The sequence below is a fragment of the Mobula hypostoma genome, chromosome 7, assembly GCF_963921235.1.
Source record: "Mobula hypostoma chromosome 7, sMobHyp1.1, whole genome shotgun sequence".
NCBI classification, from domain to species: domain Eukaryota; kingdom Metazoa; phylum Chordata; class Chondrichthyes; order Myliobatiformes; family Myliobatidae; genus Mobula; species Mobula hypostoma.
In genome coordinates, this window is record NC_086103.1 from 157,863,431 (window position 1) to 157,877,235 (window position 13,805).

Below are 13,805 nucleotides of genomic sequence, written 5' to 3' on the forward strand. Positions count from 1 at the left end.
GAGAAGAGGCGAGGTTAATAAGCCCCGGGTATCAGAGCGGTCTGAAGTGGCTTGTAAAAGTCAGTGGCAATGGGAGGGTATTTGTTTATTCAAAGAGCCATGGAGGATTTCCAGAGCTGTAACCTCAAGCACCTGCCTGGAGGCTTCTGAGTTTGCTTCTGTAAGGACTATGAATAATTCTGTAAGGTCTGTGAATATTTGGATTTTGGAGAAATTTGCAATGCAAGCCACTGTCTGTTGCTCTGAGCTGAAGGCAGAGTAGACGTTGTCTTCTTCCCTTGGACATGGAGTCTGGTGGTCTTAGTAATACAGCAGTAGGCAGGAACTTGTGAGATATAACAGAAGTCAGCTGCAGCAGCCTGGAATAATGAAATGTAAGATACATTTGACTTATTATTGTCACATATATCATGAAGAGCTTTTGTTTGCATGTTATCCAGACAGGTCAGTCCATACATAAGTATATCTAGGCAGTGCAAATGGGGAAAAAAAGCGCAGGATCCAGAATATAGTGTTATGTGATGGAGAAAGTGCAGTGCAGGTAGGTAAATAAAGTGCTATGGCCATGATAAGGTAGACTGAGAGATAAAGAGTTCATCTTTATTGTTAAAAAAAGGTCTGTTCACAAGTGTTATAACAGCAGGATAGAATCTGTCCTTGAGCCTGGTTATATGTGTTCTCAAGTTTTTCTTACTTCTGCCCAGAGGGAGGAGAAGAGAGAATAATCAGGTTGGGAGAGGTCCTCGACTATGTTGGCTGCTTTCCTAAGACAGTAGGGAGCAAAGAACAAAGTCAACGGTGGGGAGGCTAGTTTTCAGATGAACTGACCTGCATTGACAACTCTCTACAATTTCTTAACAGTTTTGGTTAGAGCAGTTGCCATTACCAAGCTGTAATGCATCCAGATAGGATGCTTGATATGGGACATCTATCAAAATTGGTGAGGATAATGTTGACAGCATCAAACTGAGTTTCACAGTGGGGAAAAATAGAATTTGGAATAACAAAAATCTCACTGGGAATTGAAGAGAAATTCCCCGCAGGTGAAATGTGTGCAGAATTGAGAAGGGTCTCGACCCAAAATGTTGACTGTTCATTTCCCTTCACAACTGTTGCCTGACCTGCTGAGTTCCTCCAGGTTCTTTGTTGCTCCAGATTCCAGCATCTGCAAAACTGCTCAGGTCAGTGTTAACCTGAGTTTCACTTGTTTTGTTGTTGGAGCTGCATGAGTAAATTTCTAGCCTAGTGTTCATCAAAGGGCATTCAACATTGTCTGGTTTTATACTGTATGTTGACTCATTATGTTATGTTTTTGACTCTCCCTTTCTTAGGGCTACAATAAGAATATTTCTAAAGCTGAGCTGATCGTCAGATTTGCATTTCAGACCTCCATTACAGTTTTGTCTATTGCATGTCCATGTTCGCTGGGACTGGCGACACCAACAGCTGTGATGGTGGGTACAGGAGTGGGGGCTCTAAATGGCATTCTCATCAAGGGTGGAGAACCACTGGAGATGGCACACAAGGTCAGTGGCTGGAAAGTGGTCAAATAAAAAAAAACCTCCATGAAAGGTAATAAATTTTTTTCACCAGCAAAAGCACTGGATGAATATTTTGATGAGCAGCCAATCAGAAGATGACAAAGGCTGGTAATTTTTCTCAACAAAAAGAAAAAATTTGCAGGGTCATGGTGGAGGACAGGTGAGTATATGATATAGTCATAGAGCAATATAGGCCTTTCGGCCCATCTGGTCCATGCCAACCACAACATCCTCCTTGCTCGTCCCAGATGCCGACACTCACTCATAACACTCACAACACGCTGGAGGAACTCAGCAGGTCGGGCAGCATCAGTGGAAGCTGCCCGACCTGCTAAATTCCTCCAGCGTGTTGTGAGTGTTGCTTTGGCCCCAGCATCTGCAGATTATTTTGTGTTTACCACTCATAACACTCCAAGCTCCTCCCCTCCATGTACCTGTGGTAAACCATATATATATATATATATATATATATATATTGTAACTGGGTTACCTGTCTGGACACGCCCCTCTGCTGACTGCCCCTGTGGCTCCTCCCACAGACCCCTGAATAAAGGTGATTTCGCCTTTGCTCCCCTTCCTCAGTCCAGGGGCAGACACTCAGCATGCTGGAAGTCATATTTTACTGCGAATAAAGGCCTTTCAGTATTTACCCTACTTCAGTCTTTTGGAGTAATTGAAGGTGCATCAGTACCTATCTAAATGCCTCTTAAATGTTGCAATTGTACCCACCATGACCCCTTCCTCTGGCAGCTCATTCCACGCATTCATCATCCTCAGCATGAAAAAGCTGCCTCTCAGGTCCTTTGTAAATCTTTCACTCTATATTTATGCCCCCTAGATCTGGTCCTCCCTACCCTGGGGAAATGACTGTTACTATCCCTTAATCTTTGCCTCTCATATTTTTAAACATTTCTATAAGGTAGCCCCTCATTCTCCCACATTCTAAGGAATGAAGGCCTAGCCAAGTCAGGCTTTCAAATATTAATCTTCAGCTGTACTCACAGCAAATATATTTCTAGTTCGACTATGTAGTTCTGTACTAAATTACTGCATCACGAATTTTCTAAGTCTTTACTAAGGTCAGCTTTCTCTGCAGCAGAGGAAGCTGAGAGATGACATGATAAAGGTGTATAGAATTAAGAGAGGCATAGATTGGGTAGGTAGCCAGTGTCTGTTTCCGATGGCATAGTTTAATACCATAGGGCATAAACTTATGATGAGCAGGAGGAAGTCTAAAGGACATCTAACAGAGAAACAACCTCCGGTTGTTTAATCATAAATACCGAAGCCTTGTTGGAGTCTGGAATGAGCTACCAGAGGAGGTGGTGGAGGCAGGAACAGCAACAAAATTTGAGAGGCATCATTACAGGGTTTTGAGGAATCAGGACACAGAGGAGTATGGAATAAATGCAGGCAAGTGGGATTAGTATAGATAGACATCCTAACCAACAGGGGAAGTTATAGTATAGGAAGAAGAGACCGGATGCAGCATGTCTAAGATTGCTGATGATACTAACTTGTGGGAAAAGCAGATTGCATGGAGGATGCAGGGAGACTGTAGAGAGATGTAGATAGGTTAAATAAGTGGGCAAGGTTCTAGCAGGTGGAGTACAATGTTGGTAAATGCGAGGTCATCCATTTTGGAAGTGAAAATAGAAGATTGGATTTTTTTAATATGGTGAAAGACTGCAGAGGACTTGGGAGTGTTTGTGCATGAATTGTGAAAGATTGGTTTGCAGGTGCACCAAGTTATCAAGAAGGCAAATGGAATGTTGGCCTTCATTGCTAAAGGAATTGAATTTAAGAACAGGGAGGTTATGCTGCAACTGTACAGGGTACTGGTGAGGGGAGTTCTGCTTCCCTTAGTCCCCAAGTCTGGATCCCTCAGGAAGACAGATAACTACCGCAGTATCAGCTTGACCTGCATCTTAGCAAAGTTATACAATCAGATGATCGTGAACAGGATTCGCACTGCCATTGACCCTAAGCTAAGGTTCAATCTGAATGTTTTTTGACAGAAGCGCACAACAGTAATGCAAATACTTGCTCTCTGTAGAATCATCGAGGAAGTCAAGAAAAACAACCTACCAGCCGTGCTTACTTTCATCGATTTTCGCAAAGCTTTTGACTCCATTCACCGAGGTAAAATGCTGAAGATCCTGAAAGCTTACGGAGTGCCAGACCATCTACTGAGAGCAATAGAGTTCAGCTATACCAAAGCCATGGCGAAAGTTGTATCACCAGATGGAGAAACAGCAGTGTTCGAGCTCCTAGCTGGTGTGCTGCAAGGAGACATTCTGGCACCCTACATCTTTATAATGGTCCTTGATTATGCTCTGCGACAAGCTACCAAAGATCATGACCAGCTTGGTTTTACCATAAAACCAGGACAAACCAAAAGGGTCAGACCAGTTACACTCACAGATCTCGATTTTGCAGATGACATAGTCCTGCTGTCTGACCAGATGGAGGAAGCACAGCAGCTACTGACAAAAGTGGAAATTGAGTGCAATAAAGCTGGACTTCACCTAAACGCTAAAAAGATAGAGTACATGGCGTTTAACTGCAATGAAGGTACTCTCAAGACTGTAAAGAATGATACCATTAAGAAAGTCTTTGACTTCAAGTACCTCGGAACAAGAATGATGAGTTCGGAGAATAACATAAAGATACGAAAGGCGCTGGCGTGGAGGGCTATGAACGACATGAAGGAAATCTGGAAGTCGAACCTGACCAGAGGGCTTAAAAAGAGGATCTTCATAGCAGTCATAGAGTCTATTCTCACGTGCGGATGCGAGTCGTGGACACTCACCAAGACGATGCAGAAGTCTCTGGATGGTTGCTATACACGAATGCTCCGGATGGCTCTTGACGTGAGTTGGCAACAGCACATGATGAACGTCGAGCTCTATGACGACCTACCGATGCTCACCACTAAAATCGAGGCGAGAAGACTGCAACTAGCAGGGCACTGTCTACGCCACCCCGAGCTACCTGCCAGCCTAGTCATCATATGGGAGCCCAAGCGTCAGAGGATGAACCCTGGGCGCCCTCCCAAGACTATGGCTGACAGGCTCCTAGAAGACAGTGGCGTGGCTAATGTAGATGAACTGAACACATTGATGAGGGAGAGGAAGAAGTGGAGAGTCCGTCATCGTGCCTGACGCTGGCCCCCTCGGCCAGAGTCGACATAATAGTAGTAGTAGTAGTACTTGAGGAAGGGTATATTGGGTTTGGGGACAGTGCAGAGGAGGTTCACCAGATTCACTCCAGAGATGAGGGAGTTAGCCTATGAGGAGAGATTAAGTCATTTGGGATTATACTCACTGGAATTCAGAAGAATGACAAGGGATCTTATAGAAACATACAGTTGAAGTCAGAAGTTTACATACACCTTAGCCAAATACACTTAAACTCAGTTTTTCACAATTCCTGACATTTAATCCCAGAAAACATTCCCTGTCTTAGGTCAGTTAGGAACATTATTTTAAGAATGTGAAATGTCAGAATAATAGTAGAGAGAATGATTTATTTCAGCTTTTATTTCTTTCATCACTTTCCCAGTGGGTCAGAAGTTTATATACACTTCATTAGTATTTGGTAGCATTGCCTTTAAATTGTTTAACTTGGGTCAAACATTTTGGGTAGCCTTCCACAAGCTTCTCACAGTAAGTTGCTGTAATTTTGTTCCATTCCTCCAGACAGAACTGGTGTAGCTGAGTCAGGTTTGTAGGCCTCCTTGCTCGCAGATGCTTTTTCAGTTCTGCCCACAAATTTTCTATCAGATTGAGGTCAGGGCTTTGTGATGGCCACTCCAATTCCTTGACTTTGTTGTCCTTTCTTTCTTTTTAAATCTTTTTATTGAATAATTATACAAAAAGGTAAGCCATATAGGCGACTTCGTTGTCCTTAAGCAATTTTGCCACAACTTTGGAGGTATGATTGGGGTCATTGTCCATTTGCAAGACCCATTTGCGACCGAGCTTTAACTTCCTGGCTGATGTCTTGAGATGTTGCTTCAATATATCCACATAATTTTCCTTCCTCCTGATGCCATCTATTTTGTGAAGTGCAGCAAAGCACCCCCACAACATGATGCTGCCACCCCCATGCTTCACGGTTGGGATGGTGTTCTTCAGCTTACAAGCCTCGCCCTTTTCCCTCCAAACATAATGATGGTCATTATGGCCAAACAATTCAATTTTTGTTTCATCAGACCAGAGGACATTTCTCCAAAAAGTAAGATCTTTGTCCCCATGTGCACTTGCAAAGGTAGTCTGGCTTTTTTGTGGCGGTTTTGGAGCAGTGGCTTCTTCCTTGCTGAGCAGCCTTTCAGGTTATGTCGATATAGGACTCGTTTTACTGTGGATATAGATACTTGTCTACCTGTTTCCTCCAGCGTCTTCACAAGGTCCTTTGCTGTTCTGGGATTCATTTGCACTTTTCATCTCTAGGAGACAGAATGCGTCTCCTTCCTGAGCGGTATGACGGCTGCGTGGTCCCATGGTGTTTATACTTGTGTACTATTGTTTGTACAGATGAACGTGGTACCTTCAGGCATTTGGAAATGGCTCCCAAGGATGAACCAGACTTAACATCATAATCTGACCTCAATCCGATAGAAAATTTGTGGGCAGAACTGAAAAAGCGTGTGCGAGCAAGGAGGCCTACAAACCTGACTCAGTTACACCAGTTCTGGCTGGAGGAATGGAACAAAATTACAGCAACTTATTGTGAGAAGCTTGTGGAAGGCTACCCAAAACGTTTGACCCAAGTTAAACAATTTAAAGGCAATGCTACCGAATACTAACAAAGTGTATGTAAACTTCTGACCCACTGGGAAAGTGATGAAAGAAATAAAAGCTGAAATAAATCATTCTCTCTACTATTATTCTGACATTTCACATTCTTAAAATAAAGTAGTGATCCTAACTGACCTAAGACAGGGAATGTTTTCTAGGATTAAATATCAGAAATTGTGAAAAACTGAGTTGAAATGTATTTGGCTAATGTGTATGTAAACTTCTGACTTCAACTGTATAAAATTATGGAAGGTAGTTGGACCAGAACTAGGGGACATGGTTTCAAGATTTGGGGGAATAGATTTAGGACTGCATGGCCAGATTCCACTTTGACTTCATCGACAAGTTTGCAGATACTGTAATACCACCATAGTGGGCTATATCTCAAAAGTAATAATAAGTCAGAGTACAGGAAGGAGATAGAAGCCCAGTGACATGGTGTCATCACACCAACCTTTCTTTCATTGTCAGCAAAACAAAAGAGCTGATCATTGACTTCAGGAAGGTGGAGTGGTGCACATGCTCCTGTTTACATCAAAGGTGCTGAGGTTAATTAAGAGGGTTGTGAGTTCCAAGTTGATGCCACGGCTAAGAAAGCTCACCAGTGCCTCTACTTTATCAGGAGGCTAAATAAATTTGGCATGTTGGCTTGGTGTTCAACTGCTCTCTCCATGACTACAAGAAACTGCAAAGAGTGGTGGACACATCACAGAAACCAGTCTTCTCCATGGACTCTGCCTATACTTAACACTACTTCATTCAAGCAGGCAGCGTCATCAAAAATCCCACCATCTTGAGGCATTCTCTCTACTTCTCCTCCCACAAAAGCCTGAAAGCACATATACCCAGGCTCAAGGACAGCTTCTACCCTGCTGTTCTAAGACTATTGAATGGTTCCCAAATACAATAAGATGGATGCTTGATCTCAGAGTCTACCTTACACTTCCTGCCTACCTGCACTGTGCTTTCTCCGTGACTGTAACACTTGATTCTGCACTCTCTTATTGTTTACTTAAATGTATAATATTAATGAATTGATTTGTATGGATGGTTTGCAGGAGAAGTTTTTCACTGTATGTTGGTATATGTGACAATAATAAATCAAATTCAATGATGGTCAGCTTGGATATGGTGGGTCAAAGGTCTTGTTTCTATATTGTACGACTCTTTGACTCTGTTAAATCAGAAATCATATGACACTTCCTATTACTGCCATTCTTGGCCAGCTTCAACGTTCTAATTCATCATGACTTTTATAGTGATGGTTTATAAGATCTATTTGCAGAATCCTATTCAGTTTTAAATAGAGCTTGGTTCTTTGAGTTGTCAAAGCAGCAATGATTTCTTTACTATGTCTGGGGGTGCTGACTGAGTTACTTATATGTACAAGATAGAATTTAATTTTTTATCATCTAATCTTGTTACATGGTTTAGTATTCTTATACTTTAGAGGAGAGGCTGGAAATTGAAATTGATAAAAATTATAACTTGTATTTGTGAACTTATTGTGCTGTACTGAATACAGCTATTATGTCTCTAGATAAAAGTGGTGATGTTTGACAAGACTGGTACAATTACACATGGTGTTCCAAAGGTAATGAGGGTTCTCGTACTGAGAGATCTAGCTGAACTGCCACTGAAGAAACTGATTGCAGTTGTTGGCACTGCAGAAGCCAGCAGTGAACATCCTCTTGGAAATGCCATCACTAAATATTGTAAAGAAGTAAGTCACAGACATTCCCTCAAAGCTGCCACTAATTTTAAATAGACCTATAAAATCCTTTTTTGGATTTCACAATGATACACTTGACCACAGATTAGTGGCAGGAATATCTATGAAAATGTTGATCCAATGTTATTTTAAATATTCTGTAAAGTAACATATTAGCTATCTTCTCTTTTTCAACCATTCTCTTGTAAAGGTGAAGATAATACCAGAACTCAGCTTTCAAAAAAACCAAAAAAAAACAAAAGTCTTCTCCCACTCCATCTTCCTACCACCACCAATCTCTGTTCCTGCCTTTCCACCCTCAGTTCTACCAGGAAGTGTGAGTAACTTGTAACTTCAAATTTTCAAACCTTTTGTCCTAACTACATTGGCTAATTTCAGATCTAGTTCTAATATCCTATAAGTAGTACTAATATTTTCTTATACTGAATTACCCTGAATTGCATGGAATACTTCAGATCAGGCTGAACTCATAGGATTTACAAATTCAGCAACGTTTCCTTACACTTATGTTCAACACCTGTGTGTTTTAAACACATTGGCATTTCTACATCCATTCAGGATTTATGGACCAACAATCATTTTTTAAATCTTTTCTTGGGCCTTGTCAAAGTTTTGCTATTCAGGGAATATATTTAGTTTTCATTTCCCATAGTAGGCCACCATGAAATTTATTTCTTCACTTATACTTTTCCTGAACCACCTTAGTTAGTTTCTCCATCATTTTCTGTTTTATTTCAGATTTCCAGCAACGGCTATATGGATTTAACATCAACTTGTATTACAGTAAAGTTTTTCTGTCAATTTCAGGAACTTGGGACAGATGTGCTTGGGTACTGTACAGACTTTCAGTCTGTTCCAGGCTGTGGCATTAGCTGCAAAGTTACCAATATTGAAACAGTGTTGATGGAAAGTGAACGAACTCTCAACAAACAAGGGGAAGAAAGCACACATTTAGTGCAGTTTAATGACTCACCTGCCACACCGTTCTCACAGATTACTGAAGGAGAAGGTAATTATTTTACTCCTAAATTTGCAATACTTTCTTTTAGGATGAAGTCAGATTCATGGCACCAGTGAAAGGTGGATAATAATATTAAAAACTAAATTAATTTTATTATAGTGAAACTATTGCAACTTCGTTTTTGCCAGTGAAAGCCTCTGGTTTAAAATAATGATCTTTGTGATTGTCGAGCCCATAAGAATATGTGATATGAGAAAGGGTCCATTATTTTATACTAAAGCCCAAAAGGTTGTTGAAACTTCTCAGAAAAAATCAGGAAGGAAATACTGTACATAGAGGTGCAACACACACGGATTGCTGGAGGAGTTCAGCAGGTCAGACAGCACCTATGAAAGTGAACAAACAGTCAACATTTTGGGCCGAGATATTTCAAGACTCATGAGAGGTCCTGATGAAGGGTCTTAGCCCAAAATGTCATCTCTTTATTCCTTTCCATAGGTGCTGCCTGACCTGCTGAGTTCTTCCAGCATTTTGTGTGTGTTACTCTGGATTTCCAGCATCTGCAGAATCTCTTGTGTTTATAATGCAAGGAGAGCAGCATTCTAACTCTTCTCCATATTACTGAATACCTGTCTTCCTTAGCACTTTTTGGACATTCTTTTGACTGAAATGTCACTTAAAGATCACAATGATACGACTTGGTGTGTAATGAAGGAATGAATTAAACTTTTTGTCATCTTTAGGTGCAGTGGCTTCCCAGGTCTATTCTGTGTCAATTGGAAACCGGGAGTGGATGATGCGTAATGGATTACATGTTGGAATTGACGTTGATGAGGCTATGATTAATCATGAAACAAAAGGACAGACTGCAGTGCTGGTAGCAATCGATGGTAATCAATCCAACCATGGAGCTGCAATAGTTAATTTAGAGCAGAACATGATTGTGATTACAAGTTATAATGCAAAAGGAATGGCAACAATTCCAACTACACGAGTAGACGAGTTAGGCAAAATTTATTTGACACATCTCGAATAATTTCATTTAAGCTCATGGTCATGAAGTACAGCACAGAAACAGGCCCTTCAGACCATCTCATCTGTGCAAACTGTTTGTCTGCCTAGTCCCATCGATCTGCACCAAGACCATAGCCCATCCATACCCCTCTCATGCATGTAGCTATCCAAATTTCTCCTAAATGTTGAAATCGAACCCACATTCACCACTTCCAGGCCTGGGAGAACTGACAGGTTTAAGGGATCAGACACAGCAATAGCCCCTGTTGGGGGGGGGTGTAGAATTGCTTTTACTGCACTACTCATGGGACTGAGTTCAGGGAGTCATTATTGGATAAATGAGCAAAGAAAGTTTCACAAAAGAATTCAGAAACTGCTAATACTGGGAAGGTTCATGTGAAATGAGTCCAAAAAAGAGAGTGGGGGAAAAAAAGGAAGTTTAAAATAAACTAGAAATTTTAAATAAAATATGTTGGGACTTGATAGAGACTGAGGAGTTTATGGTTGTACTGAGTTTAAAATATTCTGTGTGTACTCAGTGACCACTTTATTAGATACATCCTGAATGTAATAAAGTGGCCACTGTGTGTATGTGTGTGTAAAATGAGTCAGTTATTATCCCAATTTGACAGGAGTAATAAATCAGTAAAAGATGATGACTAATATTGAGCCACTTCCTGAATCCATACAAGTTTAAATCACTTTGGGTCAGTATAAAGTTTGAAAGTTTGTGTCTGTATTTTTGTTATATTTCCATGGGGTATCAACTGTGTTCTTTCTGGAAAGGTACACTCTGTGGGATGATTGCGATTGCAGATACTGTCAAACCCGAAGCAGCCCTGGTTGTGTGCACCTTGCAAAGTATGGGAGTGAATGTGGTGCTCCTAACAGGGGACAACTGCAAAACGGCAGCAGCAATTGCCAGCCAGGTACCTGTCAATAATATCTCATTGCTCCTCACATACAGAGTGCCTTGCTTTTAATTAATTATAAAACAGTACAGCACAGGAATATGCCCTTTGGTCCAGAAAATGAGATATATTTAAATCCCAATTCTTGATTTCTGCACAAGAATTTTATCTGAGAAGATAGGTGGCTATCTCTAGAAAGGTTTAGCACAAAACTCAGTGGCCGAGGGAACTCAACAGGTCAGGCAACATCTGTGGGGATGAAGAGCTAGACAACATTTTGGGTCATTTGGAGGGAAGATAGCAGGTATAAAACTCTGAGAGGGTGGGGTGAGTCAGTTGCTGCTAAGTTGAACCAGGTGATGTGGGGAATGATGGTCAGAAGGATCTAGATGGTGGAGGATATATGGAGGGTAGACCAGGGAGAAGAAACCCAGGAGGATAGATGTTGGGGTGATGGGCACAAGGAACTGTGGAAGTTGAACAAAGGGAGCGAGAACAGGTGGCCCAGAAAGAATGTGAAAAGAACTCCAGGGACATGACTTAACTGAAATTGGAAGGTTCAATATTCATACCACTGGGCTGTCGGCTACTCACATGGAATAAAAGGTAATCTTTTTCCAGCTTGGCCTCATCGCAGCAGTGGAAAAGGAAAAGGACAGACAGGTCTTTATGGGAAGGAAAGTTCAAGTGCCATGCTACTTGCTTTCTCTCTTTCTCAATCTTAACTCAGTTTCTCTTTTCATAGATCTGCTTGAACCGAGTGTTCTCAGCACTCTCCACTTTTTATTTCAGATTTTCAGCATCTGCAGTTCTCTGACTTTCTTCAATTCTCAAAGCACCCCATCCTACTATGTAGCCAAGGAATTAGCTTAACAATAAAGGTCTGTTGATATGTTGATTAGAATTGTCTCTGAGCACTAAAGAATAACCTGATGCATTGACTTCATCTTTTATCTTGAAATACAAATGCAATAGGTTAAAAAGGTTGAAAGGTTCATTTATTATCGAAGTGTGTATGCACTATATAACTCTGAGATTCGTCTTCACCAGATAGCCATGAAGCAAAGAAAAGCAAGGAGGTCGTTCAACCCTCCCCACACAAAAAAATTTACATTATGCAATGGGAACAAGAGCATCAGCTCCCCCCCACCCCATGCAGAAAAAACTAATTGGACAAACTGTTAGAGCATCAAACCCCAAATCCCTGTACAATAAAACACTTAAAGATCGCGCCAAATTTAAATTGTGCTATGGTAAAAAGAGCATCAACCCGCCCCCTGCCCCCCAGAAAAACAAACCTGGCAAAATGTGAGAACATCAAACCCAAACTCTTACCCCCCCCATACACAAAAAAACCTTACAGATCATGCCAAATTTAAATTATTCTGATGGAAACAAGAAAGAGCTAGCAAAAACACAGAATGTAAAAGACATAAACTCGAAAAGAGTCCGGTCCAATCCATAAATCGCAGAACTCCAGCAGCCTTGAGGGAGAGGGAGACCACTCAAATGCAGAGGCAGAGCAGTGAGGGGGTTAGGACATTCTCACACAGACACCTTATCCAGTGGCATTGAGTGATGGGCCATCCCACTGTTAGAGCTGAGACTTACCAAGCAGGATCACTTCCACTAACGAGTAGAAAACCTGCCGATGCTGGAAATCCGAGCATTTTGTGTGTCTTGCTCTCTTCCACTAATCTGCCAGCATGCCTGAGGTTGAGGAGGTTCCAGTTCAAGAGGCTGCAAGTAGGGACTGATGATAATAAGTTTATCTTTAAGCAAGTCCAATTGAAATGTAGATCGTACAGAATAAAAGATGAAAGAGATTGCTGCAGGTGCTGCAAATCTTAAGCAGGATACGTAAAGTGCTGGAGGAACTCAGCAATTCAGGCAGCATCTATGGAGGGAAACAAACAGTCAAGAGACATTTCAGGCTGAGATGCACCATCAGGACAGAATCAGAATAAAGATGATTATAAATACAAAACTTCCACTGTTTATTCATTTCCTGCAGATGCAGCCTCACCTGCTGAGTTCCTCCAGCATTTTGTGTCTTACTTGTGCTTCTAATTTTTAATCACTGTTGTAAAGTTTCAGAGGCTGAAGGACAAACTGAAAAAAGTACACTATATCAATTTATAGGAGGCATAGATATGGTAAGTCTTTTTTCATAGGGTGGAAATGTCAGACACTAGAGGGCATAGTTATAAGGTGGGAGAGCAAAAGGTTATGGGAGATTTCCAAGGCATATCTTGTAGGACAGGTGTCTAGAATGCTTTGCACAGACATCATGGGCCAAAGCCCTGTACCTGTGTCATACTGTTGAATGCTCCATGCAAAAGCAACAGGCAGGCAGTAAAACAGGGAAGTCACCCAAAGAGCATATCCTATGCTCTAATCTATGTACTTACTGTATCTAGATAACTTTTAAATGTTGCTAATGTACACAATCACTATTACTCATAGCTCATTCCAAACGTGCACCACCCTTTGCATGAAGAAGATGCCTCTGACGTTCTTAAATCTGTTGCTCCTGATCTTAAACCTATAGAATGTAGAACATAAAACAGTGCAGCACAGTACAGGCCCTTAGGCCCATGAGGATTCGCTGAACTTTTAACCTGCGCCAAGATGAAGCTAACTTTCCCTCCCGCATAGCTGTCCATTTTTCTTTCATCCACGTGCCTAAATAATGTTCATGGTAATTTTTGAACCCTCTCCAGTTTCAGCACTAAGATAAAGGGCCCAAAACCGCTCTCAATACTCCAAGGGAGGCCTCGCCAGCGCTTTATAAAGACTCAACATTACAGACTTGCTTTTGTACTCTAGTCCTCTTGAAATGAG

At 41.4% G+C, this 13,805-nt stretch overlaps 1 protein-coding gene across 5 annotated transcripts in view; it reads left to right on the top strand.

Annotated features, from left to right (window-relative positions):
- Positions 1-13,805, top strand: part of LOC134349697 (copper-transporting ATPase 2-like) — a 142,582-nt gene that overhangs the window by 110,369 nt on the left and 18,408 nt on the right. For 4 of the 5 annotated variants that reach the window (XM_063054410.1, XM_063054411.1, XM_063054407.1 and 1 more), the window contains exons 13-18: positions 1,332-1,526; positions 7,884-8,066; positions 8,266-8,391; positions 8,883-9,084; positions 9,780-9,926; positions 10,837-10,979. In XM_063054410.1, the coding sequence (XP_062910480.1) occupies positions 1,332-1,526; positions 7,884-8,066; positions 8,266-8,391; positions 8,883-9,084; positions 9,780-9,926; positions 10,837-10,979 (996 nt within the window). The remainder of the gene's footprint in view (positions 1-1,331; positions 1,527-7,883; positions 8,067-8,265; positions 8,392-8,882; positions 9,085-9,779; positions 9,927-10,836; positions 10,980-13,805) is intronic. The other variant, XM_063054409.1, reaches the window with a different exon arrangement.